At 44.8% G+C, this 16,699-nt stretch overlaps 1 protein-coding gene across 1 annotated transcript in view; it reads right to left on the bottom strand.

The window, feature by feature from the left end:
- The window catches only part of GRIP2 (glutamate receptor interacting protein 2), a 601,447-nt gene extending 601,300 nt beyond the window's left edge, over positions 1-147 (bottom strand). The window contains exon 1 of the mRNA XM_038772646.1: positions 89-147. Coding sequence (XP_038628574.1) covers positions 89-143 — 55 coding nt within the window. The 5' untranslated portion in view covers positions 144-147. The remainder of the gene's footprint in view (positions 1-88) is intronic.
- Between the last annotated feature and the right edge of the window lie 16,552 nt (positions 148-16,699).

Below are 16,699 nucleotides of genomic sequence, written 5' to 3'. Positions count from 1 at the left end.
GCCGGTCCTCTCTCCCTGGGGTTGTCGCCGGGGGCCTCAGCCGCGTTGGCGACCGTCGCTCCGGGTCCCGTGGCCCCAGGAGGCTTACCTTCATCCTGCATCCGCTGCAGGCAGAGCGCGAGATTCCTCCTCCAGCCCGGCATTCCGGCGCGGGAGCAGCGCCCGGCTTCCGCAGCGCTGAGGATGCGGCGCGGGCAGCCGGCGACCTACCAGGCTGGACGTGGATGGGCGGCGGTCTCCATGGGGGCGAGCGCCGGGGGGCGATGGGAGGCTGAGGGACCGGAGAATTGGGTGATGCGAGCGGGAGAGGAAGGGGCGCCCTCTTGGAGCTCTTCCCGGGGTCGCCGTGCCTCACTGGCCGGTGGGGATGCACGGGAGCTGCGGCTCCAGTGTGGGGTGGGGACCGTACTAAGTGGCGGGAGAGCCGAGGGGCGCCACAGCTCGGAAAGCCCAAATCTTCGCTCCCCCCTCCTGCTCCGGAAGGGAGCCGTGAGGATAGCGATCCAACCCTGGAGCTTGGCTGCGCTCTGCGGGGGCTAACGGGCCCGAATAGGCTGCTACCGAAGATCTGCAAATAAAGCCCGAGTGGGGTGATCACTCGGGTAGTACAGTCCTGTTCCAGGTTGGAAACTCTTCTTGCGTCTCTCTCTCTCTCTCTCTCTCTCTCTCTCTCTCTCTCTCTCTCTCTCTCTCTCTCTCTCTCTCTCTCTCGGAGTAGGGGGATGCAGCATTGGCTGGGATAGACGGGTGCTCCTGGCCAGTAGCAAAACAGAAACGACTCTTCGAGCCCATGTGGCTACCCTGGGGCATGGTAGGGTGGCACCGGCTGCGGGGTGACCGAGAAAACAACAGCAACCCTGCAACTCCGTCCTCGGCTTCTAGGACCAGATCGCTGCCTGCACAGTGAAATGAAGAACTGAAGCCATGATCCAGGGCATTCAGGGGACAAAGAAAAAACTTTGCTTTTGCTCCAGTTTCCCAGCTGGGAAGACCCCATCTCTGCCCTCTGGGAGTTTATTATTATTATTATTATTAAGTGCCATAGAGTTGCTTCCTATTCATAGCAACTCCATGGATATACTTTCTCCAGAATGTCCTGTCCTCTGCCATAATTCTCAACCTTTCTAATGGTTCTTCCTTTATCGTTGTTATGGTCTCTATCCATCTAGCTGTCAGTCTGCCTCTTCCACGTTTTCCCTGGACTTTTCCTAGAATTAGTGTCTTCTCCAGAGAATTAGTCCTACTGATTATGTGTCCAAAATAGGCTAATCTAAGTCATGTCATTTGGCCTTCCAAAGACCACTTTGGTTTAATTGTGGCCCAGCAATTCCCTTATCTGCAAAAAAGAGGCATAATACTATTGCACAGTGAAGATGACTGTATTTACAGCCCCTTTTCCTCATGCACTCTCACAGAAATGAATTTGCACCCTTCAAAATTCAGGAGAAGCAAGCTTGGAAAACAAATTTGAGATCCTGTCAAATTATGATCATTATCATTTATTAATGACCCTTCAAGTGCCCTGATGTGCTACATCATGGACTGCTAATATTAAATTATTAATCATTTAAGTAAATAGGACACATGCTGCTACCAGGATAATAAGGCAATGCTCTCAATGAGGAAGTAGCCTGAAAAACTGTGACGGTGTCATGTGTGTCTGGCAAGAAAGTTGGTTTCCAAAGGGAGAAGGACCAGGAATTACCATCTATCTCAGCACTAGATGGTCTCTCTGGATTTTGAAATCACCAGACTTCTTAAGATACCCTGCACTTGTAAATCGGTAGCTTGGTAGGTCGGTGTGGGCAACATTGGATCAGCAGTAGTAGAAGGGAAGAAGGAATCCAGGTGAGACTTCACTTCCTCTCCCTTCCATCACTTAAAATTTTGCTTAAAACATAAAGGTTCCTTCTGAAATTGGAACTAGAGTCAGAAATGTGATTATAAAATTGATTCCCTTCCCTCATTTAAGGAGAGGATAAGGAAGGGAGGGGGCTTGCCTGAGTAACAGTGGTGGAATACTGGGAATAGTGTCTCCTTTCTTTCATTTGTTCATTCATTCAATCGTATTTATTGAGTGCTTACTGTGTGCAAAGAACTGTACTAAGTGTTTGGGGGAGTACAATATAACAACAGACACATTCCTGCCCACAATGAGCTCACAGTCTAGAGAGGGAGACAGACATTAATATACATAAATAAATGAATGAATAAATAAATAAATAACAGATATATACATGCGGGCTGTGGGGATGGGAGGGAGGATGAATGAAGGAGCAAGTAAGAGTGGCACAGAAGAAAGTGGGAGAAGAGGAGGGGAGGGTTTATCAGGGAAGGCTTCTTGGAGGAGGTGTGCCATCAACAAGGTTTTGAAGTTGGGAAGAGTAATTATCTGTCAGATATCTCCACTCTTTCTCCTCCTCTACCTTCCACCAAAAAAACCCCAGGAAGGAGATAGTTTTCATCTTCATCCAACAATAATAATCATGATGGCATTTGCTAAGAGCTTTCTAAGTACCAAGTACTGGGCTAAACACTGTGATAGATACAGTACAATAAGATCAGCTACAGTCCCTGTCGCACAAAGGACTCACAATCTAAGGGGAAGAGAGGATAGAAATTTATCTTGTTTCCATAGAATATAAGCTCTTTAAGGACCACAATTTTATCTTCTGGATGTTCTGAGAAGCATCTTGCTACACAAAGATGGCTCATGAAAAACATCACTCGATCTGTGCTTCTAGATGGATTTAGAGGGTCTTCTGGGTGATTTCCTTCCGAGAGTATTCTAATAAGCCTCTTATAAGCCTGAATTTTGTCTCCACATCTCTCTGAAATCTGAAAATACAAATGTGCCTTTGCTGTTGCCTACAAATTGTTCCTGAATGTAGCTGGTGATCTAACCAGGGATAAATCAATGGTATTTCAATCAATGGTATTTACAGAGCATTGTACTAAGGGCTTGGGAGAGCACAAAACAACAGAGTTGGTAGACACATTCCCTGCGCACAAGGAGCTTACAGACATTAATATACATAAATTACAGATATGTACCTTAGAGCTGTGGGGCTGAGAGTGGGGTGAATATCAAACACTTAAAGGATACTTGAACCAAGTGCACAAAGGATGCAGAAAGGAGAGGAAGTTGGGGAAAAGGGGGCTTAATTGGAGAAGGCCTCTTGGAGGAGATGTGATTTTAAAAAGGCTTTGCAGGAAGGAAGAGTGATTGTCAGTCATCTATGGAGGGGGAGGGAGTTCCAGGTCAGGGATGGCTGAGGAGCACTGGAATTTGGTCCGGCTGTCCTGAAGCCTCACTGACATCTACAGAATTCAGAACATGAAAAACTTTTACAGTCAGTTGTCTGTTCAAAGACCTCCAAGAGACAGGCATCTCGAGTCAATACTTTTCTTTTCAAAGGAAAGCTTGGACCATTAAGAAGCTAAGTGGATTAGATTATGGAACTATAGGAGCTCTACCCTGGCAGTTTTATTGGGTGGCCATGGACAAGTCCTACAACCTCTGTATGCATCCAGCTTTCTACATCCAAAGCGAAGGTATTACATTCTTGGAGGAAGTTGGGTATATGGATGGAGAAGGAGGGATAAGGCATTCCAGACAATATGAAGGTCAAAAGGTCACCAGTGCTCTAGAAAGATACAAAAAATAATCCAAAGCCAGTTTCCCAAGATCTCCACCACATATTTTCCTGTTTTCAGTTTCCTTCCCTTTGGTCTCAGGAATATGAGCTAACCTAGATATGAGGTAGGTGAGGAGAGCTGGGCAGAGAAAGGAAAAAATTACAGTAAATTTTTGCTTGTTTGTAGATCTAGTCTTTTCCCTGTAATGCTTGGTTCTTTCTTTCCCCCTACAGTTTAATTTTCCCCTTTTCTCTTTAATCAGGAGTACAGTTCCCATACCTCAGCCACGTGTTTAGGTACTAATCCAGGACAATAAGATAAGATGATTATGGTATTTGTTAAGCACTTACTGTGTGCTAAGCACTGTTCTAAGCACTGGGGTAGATTCAGGATAATCAGGTTGCCCCACGTGGGGCTCACACTTTTTAATCCCCATTTTACAGATGAGGTAACTGAGGCACAGAAAAGTTAAGTGACTTGCCCAAGGTCACATGGCAGACAAGTGACAGAGGTGGGATAGATATTAGGCAATGAGAATAAGGCAGCAGGTTGAGGAGGATTAGGATAGAGTCCTAAAACATCACCAGGCAATGGAGGTCGGAAATATGACAGCACAGCAAAAGACGGTATTTAAATGCACTAGAAGGAATTATCAATAATGCCACGCTTATCAGCCATACTTTCTCACACTGGTAAAATCTTACCAATAGTAGCATAATCATAATAGTGTTACTTGTTAAGCATATAATACGTGCCAAGCCCGTAGTAAGCGTTGGAGTAGATGCAGTGCAATCAGACCAGGCACATGAACTGTGAGCCCCATGGGTGATCGGGGCTGTCTCTGACTTGATTAACTTGTACAGTGCTTGATGCATAGTAAGTGCTTAACAAGTACCAAAGTTATTGTTATTGTTGCATGTTGATCTCCTCCCTCTTCATATCTGACAGACAATTACTCTCTTCAACGTCAAAGCCTTATTGAAGGCACAGCTCCTCCAAGAGACCAGCCCTGACTAAGCCCTCCTTTCCTCTTCTCCCACTCCCTTCTGCATCAACCTGATTGGTTCCCTTTGCTCTTCCCCCCTCTCCCAGCCCCAGAGCACTTATGTACTTATCTGTAATTTTAATTACTTATTAATGTCTGCCTCCCCCGTAGACTGCAAGCTCATTGTGAGCAGGGAATGTATTTGTTACATTGTACTCTCCCAAGTGCTTAGTACAATGCTCTGCACACAGTAAGCACTTAATAAATCACCTTGCCTCCTCTCTGGGCCTCAGTTACCTCATCTTTAAAATGGGGATTTAGACTGTGAGCCCCACGTGAGACAACCTGACTACCTTGTATCTACCCCAGCACTTAGAACAGTGCCTGGCATAAAGTAAATGCTTAACAAATACCATTATTATTATTATTATTATATACAATTGCCTGACTGACAGGGGAAAATCCTCTTCAAAGCCCAAAGGACTTTTTTATGGTATTTGTTAAGTGCTTACTATGTGCCAGGCACTGTTCTAAGTGCTGGGGTAGATACAAGGAAGTCAGGTTGCCCCACATGGGGCTCACAGTCTTAATCCCCATTTTACAGATGAGATAACTGAAGCACAGAGAAGTTAAGTGACTTGTCCAAGGTCACACATCAGACACATGGCAGAGCCAGGATTAGAACTCAGGTCCTTTTGATTCCCAGTCTCTTTGCTCTTACCACCAGGCCATGCTGCTTCTCAGCATGGGCTAAACATTTAAATGATGACATGCTTTTATGCTCAGGTCTAAAAGAAATCATTTATAAGCCTAAAATAAATGTATCACAGCATTTCCCAGATCTGCCTCTTCTTCTGTACCCAAACAGGTGCCACCTGGAACAAATTCTTATCAGATCACAGTTGGAACTACTGTATCAGCCTCCTGACTGGTCTCCCTGCCTCCAGCCTCTCCTCCCTTCATTTAGTCTGTACTGACATGCAATAGTGCTTGGCACATAGTAAGCAAATACTGTGATCATTATGACCCAGCTCTTATTCATGAAGAATCACTCAGCATTTCTCACCATTCCTCACAATCCTTCAGTGACTTCCCATTTTACTCCGCACTGAGCAAAAAACTCCTCACCTTTGGCTTTAATCAGTACTTTTCTCCATAACAGTTCCCTTCATCCGCTACTTCCTAGCTGTCTCTCTTTGCTCCTCCCAAGCCAGTCTTCTCACAGTTCCTCTTGTCCAACTCCCCGACCTCTGATTCCTTCTTCATGCTGTTCCCTTGTCCTGGAACTCCCTCCCCCAACAAATCCACAAGACCACAGCTCTCCCCATCTTCTTTTATTTTTTATGGCATTTGTTAAGCACTTGCTATGTGCCAAGCATTGTTGTAAGTGCTAGGGTATGTACAAGTTAATCAGGTCAGATACAGTCCCTCTCCCACATGAGGCTCACACTCTAAGTAGGAGGGAGAAAAGGTATTGAATCCACATTTTGCAGTTGAGTCAGTCAATCATATTTATTGAGTGCTTACTGTGTGGAGGGCACTGTACTAAGTGCTTGGGAGAGTACAGTACAACAATATAACAGACGCATTCCCGGGGTGGGGTGGGGGTGGTGGGGTGAATAAAGGGAGCAAGTCATGGTGATGCAGAAGGGAGTGGGGAAAGAGGAAAAAAGGACTTTGTCAGGGGAGGCCTCTTGGAGGAGATGTGCCTTCAATAAGGCTTTGCAGGTGGATATGAAAAGGGGGGCATTCCAGGCCAGGGGCAGGGCATGGGTGAGAGGTTGGCAGTGAGATAGACAATATCGAGGTACAGTGAGTAGGTTGGTATTAGAGGAACAAAGGAGATAAAGGAGATCAGCGAGGTGAGGTAGGAGGGGGCAAGGTGATTGAGTGCTTTAAAGCTGATGGTAAATTGTTTTTGTTTGCTTTAGAGGTGGATGGGCAACCCCTGGAGGTTCCTGAGGAGGGGGGAAACACGTACTGAACATTTTTCTGGAAAAATGATCCGGTCAGCAGAGTGAAGTACAGACTAGAGTGGGGAGCGACGGGAGGCAGGGAGGTCAGAAAGGAGGCTGATACAGTAATCCAGGCAGGTTAGGCTAAATGTGTGGATTAACTGGCAGCTGTTCTGATGGAGAGGAAAGGGCAGAGTTTAGCGATGCTGCGAAGGTTGAACCGACAGGATTTAGTGATAGGTGATAATGGCTACCATGCCAGGAGTTCGCCGAGTATCCTATCATCATTGTTAGAGGCAGAAAATTGAGCTGGATGGATCAGTGATCCGACAACTTTAAAGCCATTGCTTATGTTCTCATCCTAAATTGAGCATTGGGCCTTAGAACAGTGCTCCAGCACTTTGAACAGTGCTTTGCACATAGTAAGTGCTTAATAAATGCCATCATTATTATTATTATTGTTATTGGGCACCTTACAACCATAACTAAACCCTAACTCTTCAGCTCTTTTTGCACAGGGGATGCAGTTTTCAAGGCAATGATTTTAGTAAGAACAAGTTGAAGCTTTGGGATCCTTGCTTGTGTATCAAAGCATTTAAATCATGCAAAGGGCTGGCTCCAGCATCTTATGGAATAAATAACCTTCCCAGCAGCCAAGATATTCAATAGCTGAACAAAGGGAAATCACGAAGAACTTGACTACTGAAGCACCAGGATGTAAGCCTGTGTCAAGTTGAGATTTGGGTCTGAGTTGCCAAGAAGATGGCAAAAGGCAGAAACATCTTAGATTTTATTCATTCAACTGGAAGTCCAGACAGAGAAATTCAACATTTCACAGGCCCTGGGAATCCAGGGCCTTTATTTCATTGATCCGCATGGAATTGGCACCAAAGCAGATGTTCCTTTTATGCCTCACCTTACTCTCCAGCAGCCTGTCTAATCCCCGGGCCTGTCCCCCATCCATCTTTAATATTCTCTTCCCATGAAAGCCAGTAATACTCCTCAGCTTAAAAAGGCTCCTGACCAATTCACTAGAGCAAGAAAAATGGAATCAATGACTAGAAAGTAGAAGGCAAAAGAAAACACTATTAAAATGGGAAGTAAAGGGCAGCTTAGTATGAGGATCTTGGATGACTGCTTTACTTCGTCTTGTTGAATTAAACAACAGTGTACAGTACTTTTATTCCTAGCTCAAACTTGGAAGTTCTCTCCACTTCTTTCCCATTCTGAATGCTGCCCACATATAATCACAGAGTGGGCCAACCACAGGAATCTAGAATCTCAGATCTCATGGAGTTGGTCAGGAATGTAACTTGCTCTCCTGGTGAAACAGAAGGGATTGGCAGCCGAGAGCCCTAACTTCTACAGTTGCCATGAAAGGCCTTGTTTGGCCATTTTGGATCACACTCCTGGTGTCTTTCCTCCTCACCCAACTTAAGAAAAAAAAGACACCAAAAAAACCCACCACTCTGTTGCTCTCTTCCTGGATGGCAATGGCTTCGGGGCTGGGGTAAGAAGTATTTAATTGGAAAGAGCTTTCTTGCAACACTTTTCAAGTACACCTCCCCTCATGTATGTTTGTCTCTCCCCACCAGACACCACTCTAAGTCTAGAGGTGGCAACATGGGGTGGATGGGTGACAGTGATGAGCATATGCACTGCCCTCCCCACTACCACTAACCACCTCACCCATATAACTCTCCCATCCCCAGGCACAGGAGGAAAAACCTTGTGACTGTCCCCCCTAGGATATGGTCACTCTTGCCCTGCTGGCTATTCACCGGGCATGGCTATAATCCCTTTGAAGACTCAATAAATACTTGTTGACCAACCTTCTGAATGACAATAGGGCCATCCTTTAACCACTCTGAATCTCCATTAGGCACTGGTAAATTGGGCATAATACCTGAATGCCAAATGTTCTCAGAACCAGTGAATTCGTGTAAGAGCTTTTTGAGATATTTACAGTGAGGTCAGTGGCAAGTATCAAGCATTAGAAATGATAGCTGTGTTAAACACAAATGCCTCAAGCCTGGAAAGAGTCAGACTGAGACATGCCATTTTTCTACGGCGAATTGTTTACAACAACCTCAGCTCAAAGTCCTGACACAACTGCTGGCTATTGATTTCTGGTCTGCTGAAATCAGATGTTAGGAATTCAATATGTTCAAATGACTGACCATTTTATTATGTGTGGTCTCCTGTTCGAAGTAACAAAAATACCAATTATAACTATGACATGAAGATGACTTACCATTTTTCTAGTCGTTCTGCTCTATGGAATGGCACCAAGAGGGTAGAGGTACCTCAAGTGAAAGTGGCTTAAGAGCATCAGGACCATAAGATGACAAATTCATCCTCACCTGAATTAACTTTGCCCTCTCCTCTGCCCGACAACATTATTTCTCCATCCTTATTGACTCCCATGCCCATTGCCCTCTCCAGCTATGTCAGACGTTTAATTCCCTCTTCAAACACCCTCTCCTCCCCGCCTTCCCCCCATCTGGTGTAGTGGATCGAGCATGGGCCTGGGAGTCAGAAGGTCATGGGTTCCAATCCCACTTCTGTCACTTGTCTGCTGTGTGACCTTGGGCAAGTCACTTTACTTCTCTGTGCCTCAGTTACCTCATCTGTAAAATGGGGATTGAGACTGTTAGCCCTACGTGGGACAGGGACTGGGTCCAATCTGACTTGCTTGTATCTACCCCAGAGGGTAGTGCAGTGCCTGGCATATAGTAAGCGCTTAACAAATATCCTTTCATTATTATTATTATTATTATTAATAAAGTTGAAACCATTAGGAGTGATCTCCCTACAATCTCCCTTGCTCCTCTCCAGTCCCTTCCATTTCCTGCCCCTTCTTTAACTCTACCATCCTTCCCAAGAATATCTCAAAAGAAGATCTCCCACCTCCTCTCAAAATCCACCCCCTGCATTCCTTCCCACCTTATCAAACACTTGCCCTCTCCCTTCTTCCTGCCCTGACCACCATCTTCAACTGTTCATTCCTCAATGGCTTCTTCCTACTGATTCCAAACATGCCCATGTATCCCTTATGCTAAAAAAACCCCAACTTTCTTTGACCCCACAGCTCCCTCCAGTTATCATCCCATCTCCCTCTAACCAATCATTCATTCATTCATTCATTCGTTCAATCATATTTATTGAGCGCTTACTGTGTGCAGAACACTGTACTAAGCGCTTGGGAAGTACAAGTTGGCAACACATAGAGATGGTCACTACCCAACAGTGGGCTCACAGTCTAGAAGGGGGAGACAGACAACAGGACAAAACATATTAACAAAATAAAATAAATAGAATAAATAAGTACAAATAAAATAAATAAATAGAGTAATAAATATGTACAAACATATATACATATATACAGGCGGTGTGGGGAGGGGAAGGAGGTAAGGCGGGGGTGATGAGGAGAGGGAGGAGGGGGAGAGGAAGGAGGGGGCTCAGTCTGGGAAGGCCTCCTGGAGGAGGTGAGCTCTCAGTAGGGCTTTGAAGGGAGGAAGAGAGCTAGCTTGGCGGATGTGCGGAGGGAGGGCATTCCAGGCCAGGGGGATGACGTGAGCCGGGGGTCGACGGCGGGACAGGCGAGAACGAGGCACAGTGAGGAGATTAGCGGCAGAGGAGCGGAGGGTGCAGGCTGGGCTGTAGAAGGAGAGAAGGGAGGTGAGGTAGGAGGGGGCGAGGTGATGGAGAGCCTTGAAACCGAGGGTGAGGAGTTTTTGCCTGATGCGTAGGTTGATTGGTAATCACCGGAGATTTTTGAGGAGGGGAGTAACATGCCCAGAGCGTTTCTGGACAAAGACGATCCGGGCAGCGGCGTGAAGTATGGATTGAAGTGGGGAGAGATAGGAGGATGGGAGATCGGAGAGGAGGCTGATGCAGTACCTCTCCAAACTCCTTGAGCAAGTTGTCTACATCTGCTGCCTCCACTTCCGATCCTCCAATTCTCTTTTTGACCCCCTCCCATCTGGCTTTTGCTCCCTTAACTCGGAGAAAACTGTCCTTTCAAAGCACACCAATGATCTCTTTCTTGGCAAATCCAATGGCTGCCGCTCCATACTAATCCTCCTTTACCTCTCAGCTGCCATTGACATTGTGGACCACCTCCTTCTCCTGGAAACATTATCTAACTTTGGCTTCACTGAAACCAGCCTCTCCTGGTTCTCCTCCTATCTCTCTGGCCACTCATTCTCTTTTGCAGGCTCCTCTTCTGTCTCCCACCCCTTAACTGAGAGAGTCCCTCGAGGCTCAGTTCTGGTTCCCCTTGTATTCTCCTTCTACACCCATTCCCTTGGAGAACTCATTTGCTCCCAGGACTCCAACTACTATCACTATGTGGATGACTCCCAAATGTACATCTCCAGCCCTGATCTTTCTCCTTCTCTGCGGTCTTTTCCTCCTGCCTGCAGAACATCTCTATTTGGATGTCCCACCGACACCTCAAACTTAACACGTCCAAAACACAACTCCTTAACTTCCCACCCAAATCCTATCCTCCCCATGACTTTCCTTTCACTGTAGACAGCACCACCATCCTCCCTGACTCACAAGCCCATAGCCTTGGCATTATCTCATCTCTCTCATTCAACCCACACATTCAATCTGTCACCAAATCCTGTCCGTTCAACCTTCACAGCATCGCTAAAATCCTCTCCATCCTCTCCACCCAAACTGCTACTAGGTTAATACCATCACTCATCCTATCCCACCTGGATTACTGCAGCAGCCTCCTTGCTGGCCTCCAAGCCTTCTGTCTCTCCCCACTCCAGTACATACTTCATTCTACTGCCAGGATCATTTTTCTAAGAACACGTTCAGTCCATGCTTCCCCACTCCTCAAGTGGTTGCCCACCACCTCTGCATCGAACAGAAACTTTTTACCATTTGGCTTTAAAGCATTCAATGATGTTGTCCCCTCCTATCTTACCTCACTGATTTCCAACTATAATCCAGCACACTAGCTTCACTCCTCTAATGCCAACCTACGTGAGTAGGTACCTGTCTCTCCTATCGCCCGTCGACCCTTGCCCACACCCTGCCTCTGGCCTGGAACTCCCTCCCCCTTCATATCCGACAGACCAGCACTCTCCCCACCTTCAGAGCCTTATTAAAATGTCATTTCCCCCAGAGGCCTTCCCTGACTAGGTCCCCATTTTCCTTACCCCCTCTCTCTTCTGTATCATCCTTGCCCTTGGAGTTGTACCCTTGTAATATACAAGGTCTAGACCTGTAAGAAAATTTGGACCTGTAGGATAGGCCCTACTGAGAGTTCACCTCCTCCAGGAGGCCTTCCCAGACTGAGCCCCTTCCTTCCTCTCCCCTTCACCCCCCTCTCCATCCCCCCCATCTTACCTCCTTCCCTTCCCCACAGCACCTGTATATATGTATATATGTTTGTACATATTTATTGCTCTATTTATTTATTTATTTATCTTACTTGTACATATCTATTTTATTTATTTTATTTTGTTAGTATGTTTGGTTTTGTTCTCTGTCTCCCCCTTCTAGACTGTGAGCCCACTGTTGGGTAGGGACTGTTTCTATGTGTTGCTGACTTGTACTTCCCAAGCGCTTAGTACAGTGCTCTGCACACAGTAAGCACTCAATAAATACAATTGATTGATTGATTGATTGATTTTGTCCCTTTCCAATCATTTCCTCCCCTATCTTTCTTCCAGGTCCTCAAACCTAAACCACTGGAGTCAAGCAGATCTACTGTAGCCTGCTACTAAGTCACCTATGTGAAGTTCCAGGGGCTCATAAATCCGAGGTCATTAAGAAAATGGTCTGAGCCAAAAAGAAATTGGGCTGAAGGCAAATATGAACGTTAATACAAATTGAAGCATGATACACAGCATTAAACTTCTTTCAGCTACTGAATCTCCTTCCATCATTGCTATGATACTGGTAATTACAGAAAGAGGATCAAGAAAATATTATGATTAATGCATATTGCCGTGGGTTTTTTCTCTTCAGCAAAATCTTGAAACTGTACTCAAGTTCCCTCAGTCTTCCAATACATTCAAGTAGTTGTGGCTTTCTGTATCTAGTTATTCAGAAACTGAGGCAAATTATCCTGAGGTGGTGCTTATAACTCTTTGATGTACCCAAAACAAAGACAACTCTAGCACTTCTGTATTCATTTATACCCATCCTCAGCGCTTATGTGGATACATTTATTCTATTTATATTCAATTCTTTATTTTTATTATTCTGCTTTTTAAATAATTTTATGTCTATCTTCCCCATTAGAATGCAAGCTCCTAGAGGACAGGGAATGTGCCACTTTCTTCTCTTGTTTTTCCCAAGTGCTTAGTTCAGTACATTGCACCCAGTGGGTACCCAAAATATATTACCACTAAATACTACTACTACTACATTAGAGTGTAAGCTCCTTGTGGGAAAGAAATGTGTTACTTCATTATTCTGTACTTGCCAAGTACCTAGTATAGTTCACCACACCAAGTGGGTGCTAAATAAATACTGCTACTGCTGCAACAACAACAACAACAAAAATTACTACTATTACTACCATTGCTTGTTGTCTTATGCTGTCGAGTCATGCCCGACCCATAGCGACGCCATGGACACATCTCTCCCAGCCCCCTCCCACCTCCATCTGCAATCGCTCTGGTAGTGTATCCATAGTTTTCTTGGTAAAAATACGGAAGTGGCTTACCATTGCCTCCTTCTGCGCAGTAAACCTGAGTCTCCCTACTCTCTCCCATGCTGCTGCTGCCCAGAATGAGTGAGTATTGATTTGTATCAGATTGTCTGCCACTCGCCATCCACTACCCGAGCTAGGAATGGACTGGCCTCTGCTTGACTCTCTCTTCCATAGTGGAGACTGGTAGAGTACTGGAAACTCTCCAGATGCGAACCTGAGAGGCCACTACTACTGCTACTGCTACATAATTAGTTCTTAGGAGGCTGTATGCCTCTGGCATCTGCTCTTCTCTTACTCCTAACCTAGGCTGGTATTGAACCACTAAACTGTAAGCAAAATTCCCTACAGGAAGTAGTAAAATGATCTGCCATCCCCAGCATCATCTAGAAGCCCTCCAACACCTGTGCTTTCCCCTCTCCTTTTAGTTACAGCTTTATTTCTACAGTGCAGGCAACTGGATTTTTACTTGATGTCTTCAAGTAGTAAGGGGCGTGTGGTAGAAGGAGAACTAAGAGGAGTTGGAGTGACAAAAATCTCCTTACTAGTATAAATTGCTCATTCTTCTCTCTCCCATCCAAGCTGCAGCCCTGCTAGGTACGCAGGCTAGGGCTAAGACATTTTTAATGACAGTCTTTCACTGCCCCCTATTGGACCAAGCTAATGCTAGTAGCTAAGGAAGGCATAGAGTCCATGTCATTGTAACTAAGGGATGTTTGAAAGTCCGAAATTTTCTTCAGACCCACAACCTTGATTAAAAAATGTCTCCCTTTTCCTCTGCTTCTGCGGAGCTTAAATTTTTCCTTAAATCTGTAGAATAGCTACTTAATAATGTTAAGTAATACTGATAATGGTAATAGTAACCAAAGACAAATAGAACAAAACAAAAAAAAAACAGTGCCAGAGATTTGAACAAAAGCATCAGGTTGTTTTATGATGCTACCTCTTAGAATCATAGAATTCTAAAACTGGAAAATCCGTGGAGAGATTGTCTAAGTTCAATTCCCTTCCTTCAAATAGTTTAATGCCTTAAGCATCGAGAACAGAAGGTTGTCTTTTTTCTTTTAATGTCCAGGCCTAGGGATTCTATTACTTGTCTCCATGGCTTAACCAGTGTGTTTAACCTACCCCAACAGACAGGAAATTCTTCTCTTTTACAAATCAAACTCTCCTGGTGCAATTGAAACACATTTCTTTATGTTTTGTGCTATTTCCTCTTGTTTGGTCTTTCAGAGAATGTTTCTGTGAACATAAACAACAGCAAAGTTAACATGGCTGGTGAACTTTCCAGAAGAGGTGGTAAGTGGCCGTGGATCACAACAGAAGAGGATAGGTGTGTCTGAAGGCCACCAGAAGAGGAAGGTTCAGAATGTTGAGGGAACTTCAGGTAGTTGTTTAGGTGATATGAGAAAGCATTTTTATCCCTGCTTTGTTTCTATCCACCCAGCTCCAGAGCTTCTGGCTGTTTAAAGGTCTCGATTGCTTACTTGGCTTTCAGCATTCAATCCCAGAAATTTGGGAGTTAAGGGGGCGGGGAGGGGATGGAGAAAAGAAAAAGCGTGCTTTGGGGGCGTGCTTGGGAATCCTGAAAGCACTGTTCACAGCACTGCAGTTGTCATAGGTACCATTTGAGTAGAGCTGTAATGAGGAATATTTCTACATTTTTTTGAAGGAAGAACTACCAGCCACTCCAAGCAGAAGAATATTTGACTAATTGGACTTAACTGGGGACTGTAGATCACCATCATCACCACCATTACTTGATGATAACTAAAGTTCTTCTGAAAATTGAGCATGTGACACTCTCTTAGGTCTTATGATAAAATTACAGAGATTAGTCAACATTGAATACCCATTTTACAGGTAGGAAACTGAGACCCAGAGAAGTTAAGTGACTTGCCCAAGGTCACACACAGCAGGCGGGTGGCCAAGACAGGATGAAAATGTGAAACAAAAAGACACATAAACATAAAGTTATACCCTTTGTATTTATATAGCAATTTCCCTTGAAAATACCTCTTCAAAGCATTTCTATGCCTATTATTTAAAAAAAAGAAAAGAAAAGAAATACTAGATGACGTCTGCCTGGTGCTTCACCTTTCTTCAGTATTCTTCCAGGGTTCAGTCATATTTCCCAGATGCACAGAGGCAGAGAGAAGCCCCTCAATATGCCATTTTCTGAGAGGCTGGCATGTGGGAAACATAGGCCAGAGTCACCATAGCAACATATTTTCTGGTTCTGCCCCTCCCCACTCTTGGTCACACCCACTTGGGGAGAGGCAAAGCACTGGGTGGTTCAGGCAAATGATCATATGTGGTTGTTTGTCCCTTGTTCAGGGGTCAAAGTGATTCTCCTTCAATGCCAGATGATGCAGGGCTGTTCCTGAATTCTCCCATCTCGCTCCTATGAAAGGAAAAATCTAGCCATTTATCTCAGATAGCCTCACAATATTTCTATGGGATAAGTAAGAACAGAAATATCATCCCCATTTTATAGGTGGAGATATGGAGGCACAGAGAGATTAAGGAAGCTGCTTCAGATCTCAAAGGTCTTCACACCTCCTGCCTACCAACCCAATAATAATTAATGTGGTATTTGTTAAGCACTTACTTTGTGAAAAGCACTGTGGAAGAAACAAGTTAATCAGGTCAGAGACTGTTCCTGTCCCATATGGGGCTTAGACTAAGAAGGCGGGAGAGCAGGTATTAAATACCCATTTTATGGATAAGGGAGTGAAGTGACTTGCCCAAGGTCACTCACCAGACAAGTGACAGAGCCAGGACTAGAACCCAGGAGCTTCTGACTCCCAAACCTGGGCTGTTTCCACTAGGCCTCGCTGCTTCTCAAACAGATATTCACCAGCCTACATCAATCACCTCTCCAAGTTAAGGTCTCTTCATCTTTCTTAGAGATGACTATGAAACTGTGAGTCCTTTTTGGGCAGGGAACTTGTCTACCGAGTCTGCTGTACTGTACTCTCCAATATACCTAATAGAGTGCCCTGCACACAGTAAGGGCTCAATAAATACCACATTGATTGATCGATTGATTAATCAAGCAAAATATCAAAAGTTTTGTTATTCTGCCTTCTGCAGCCTCCATAAGTCTGGATTTGCCATCTTTGCCATCCCTTGCCAGGCCAAAGATTCACTGATGGCTATGGAAATTTAGACATAATTCTATAGGAATCATTCCTGGATCCCTGCAATATGAAACCTGCCACTAAGAGGGTTGGCCTTGACTACTTTTCTATGAGCCTTCTGTATCTTTAACAGTCCAGTCAGAATTATACAGTAGCCCAATCAGTAGCTCATCACTGTAATCCTCACCAGCTGTTTTGTGTAAAATATGAGAAACCATCAAGTATGAACGTTTTAAAAGTTCTTCATTGTCTTTTCATCATTCTACTCCTCCTCCTCCTCTTCCTCCTCCTTCCC

Source organism: Tachyglossus aculeatus, chromosome X1 (assembly GCF_015852505.1).
Source record: "Tachyglossus aculeatus isolate mTacAcu1 chromosome X1, mTacAcu1.pri, whole genome shotgun sequence".
NCBI lineage: Eukaryota > Metazoa > Chordata > Mammalia > Monotremata > Tachyglossidae > Tachyglossus > Tachyglossus aculeatus.
This window is presented reverse-complemented; position numbering and strand designations above follow the sequence as displayed.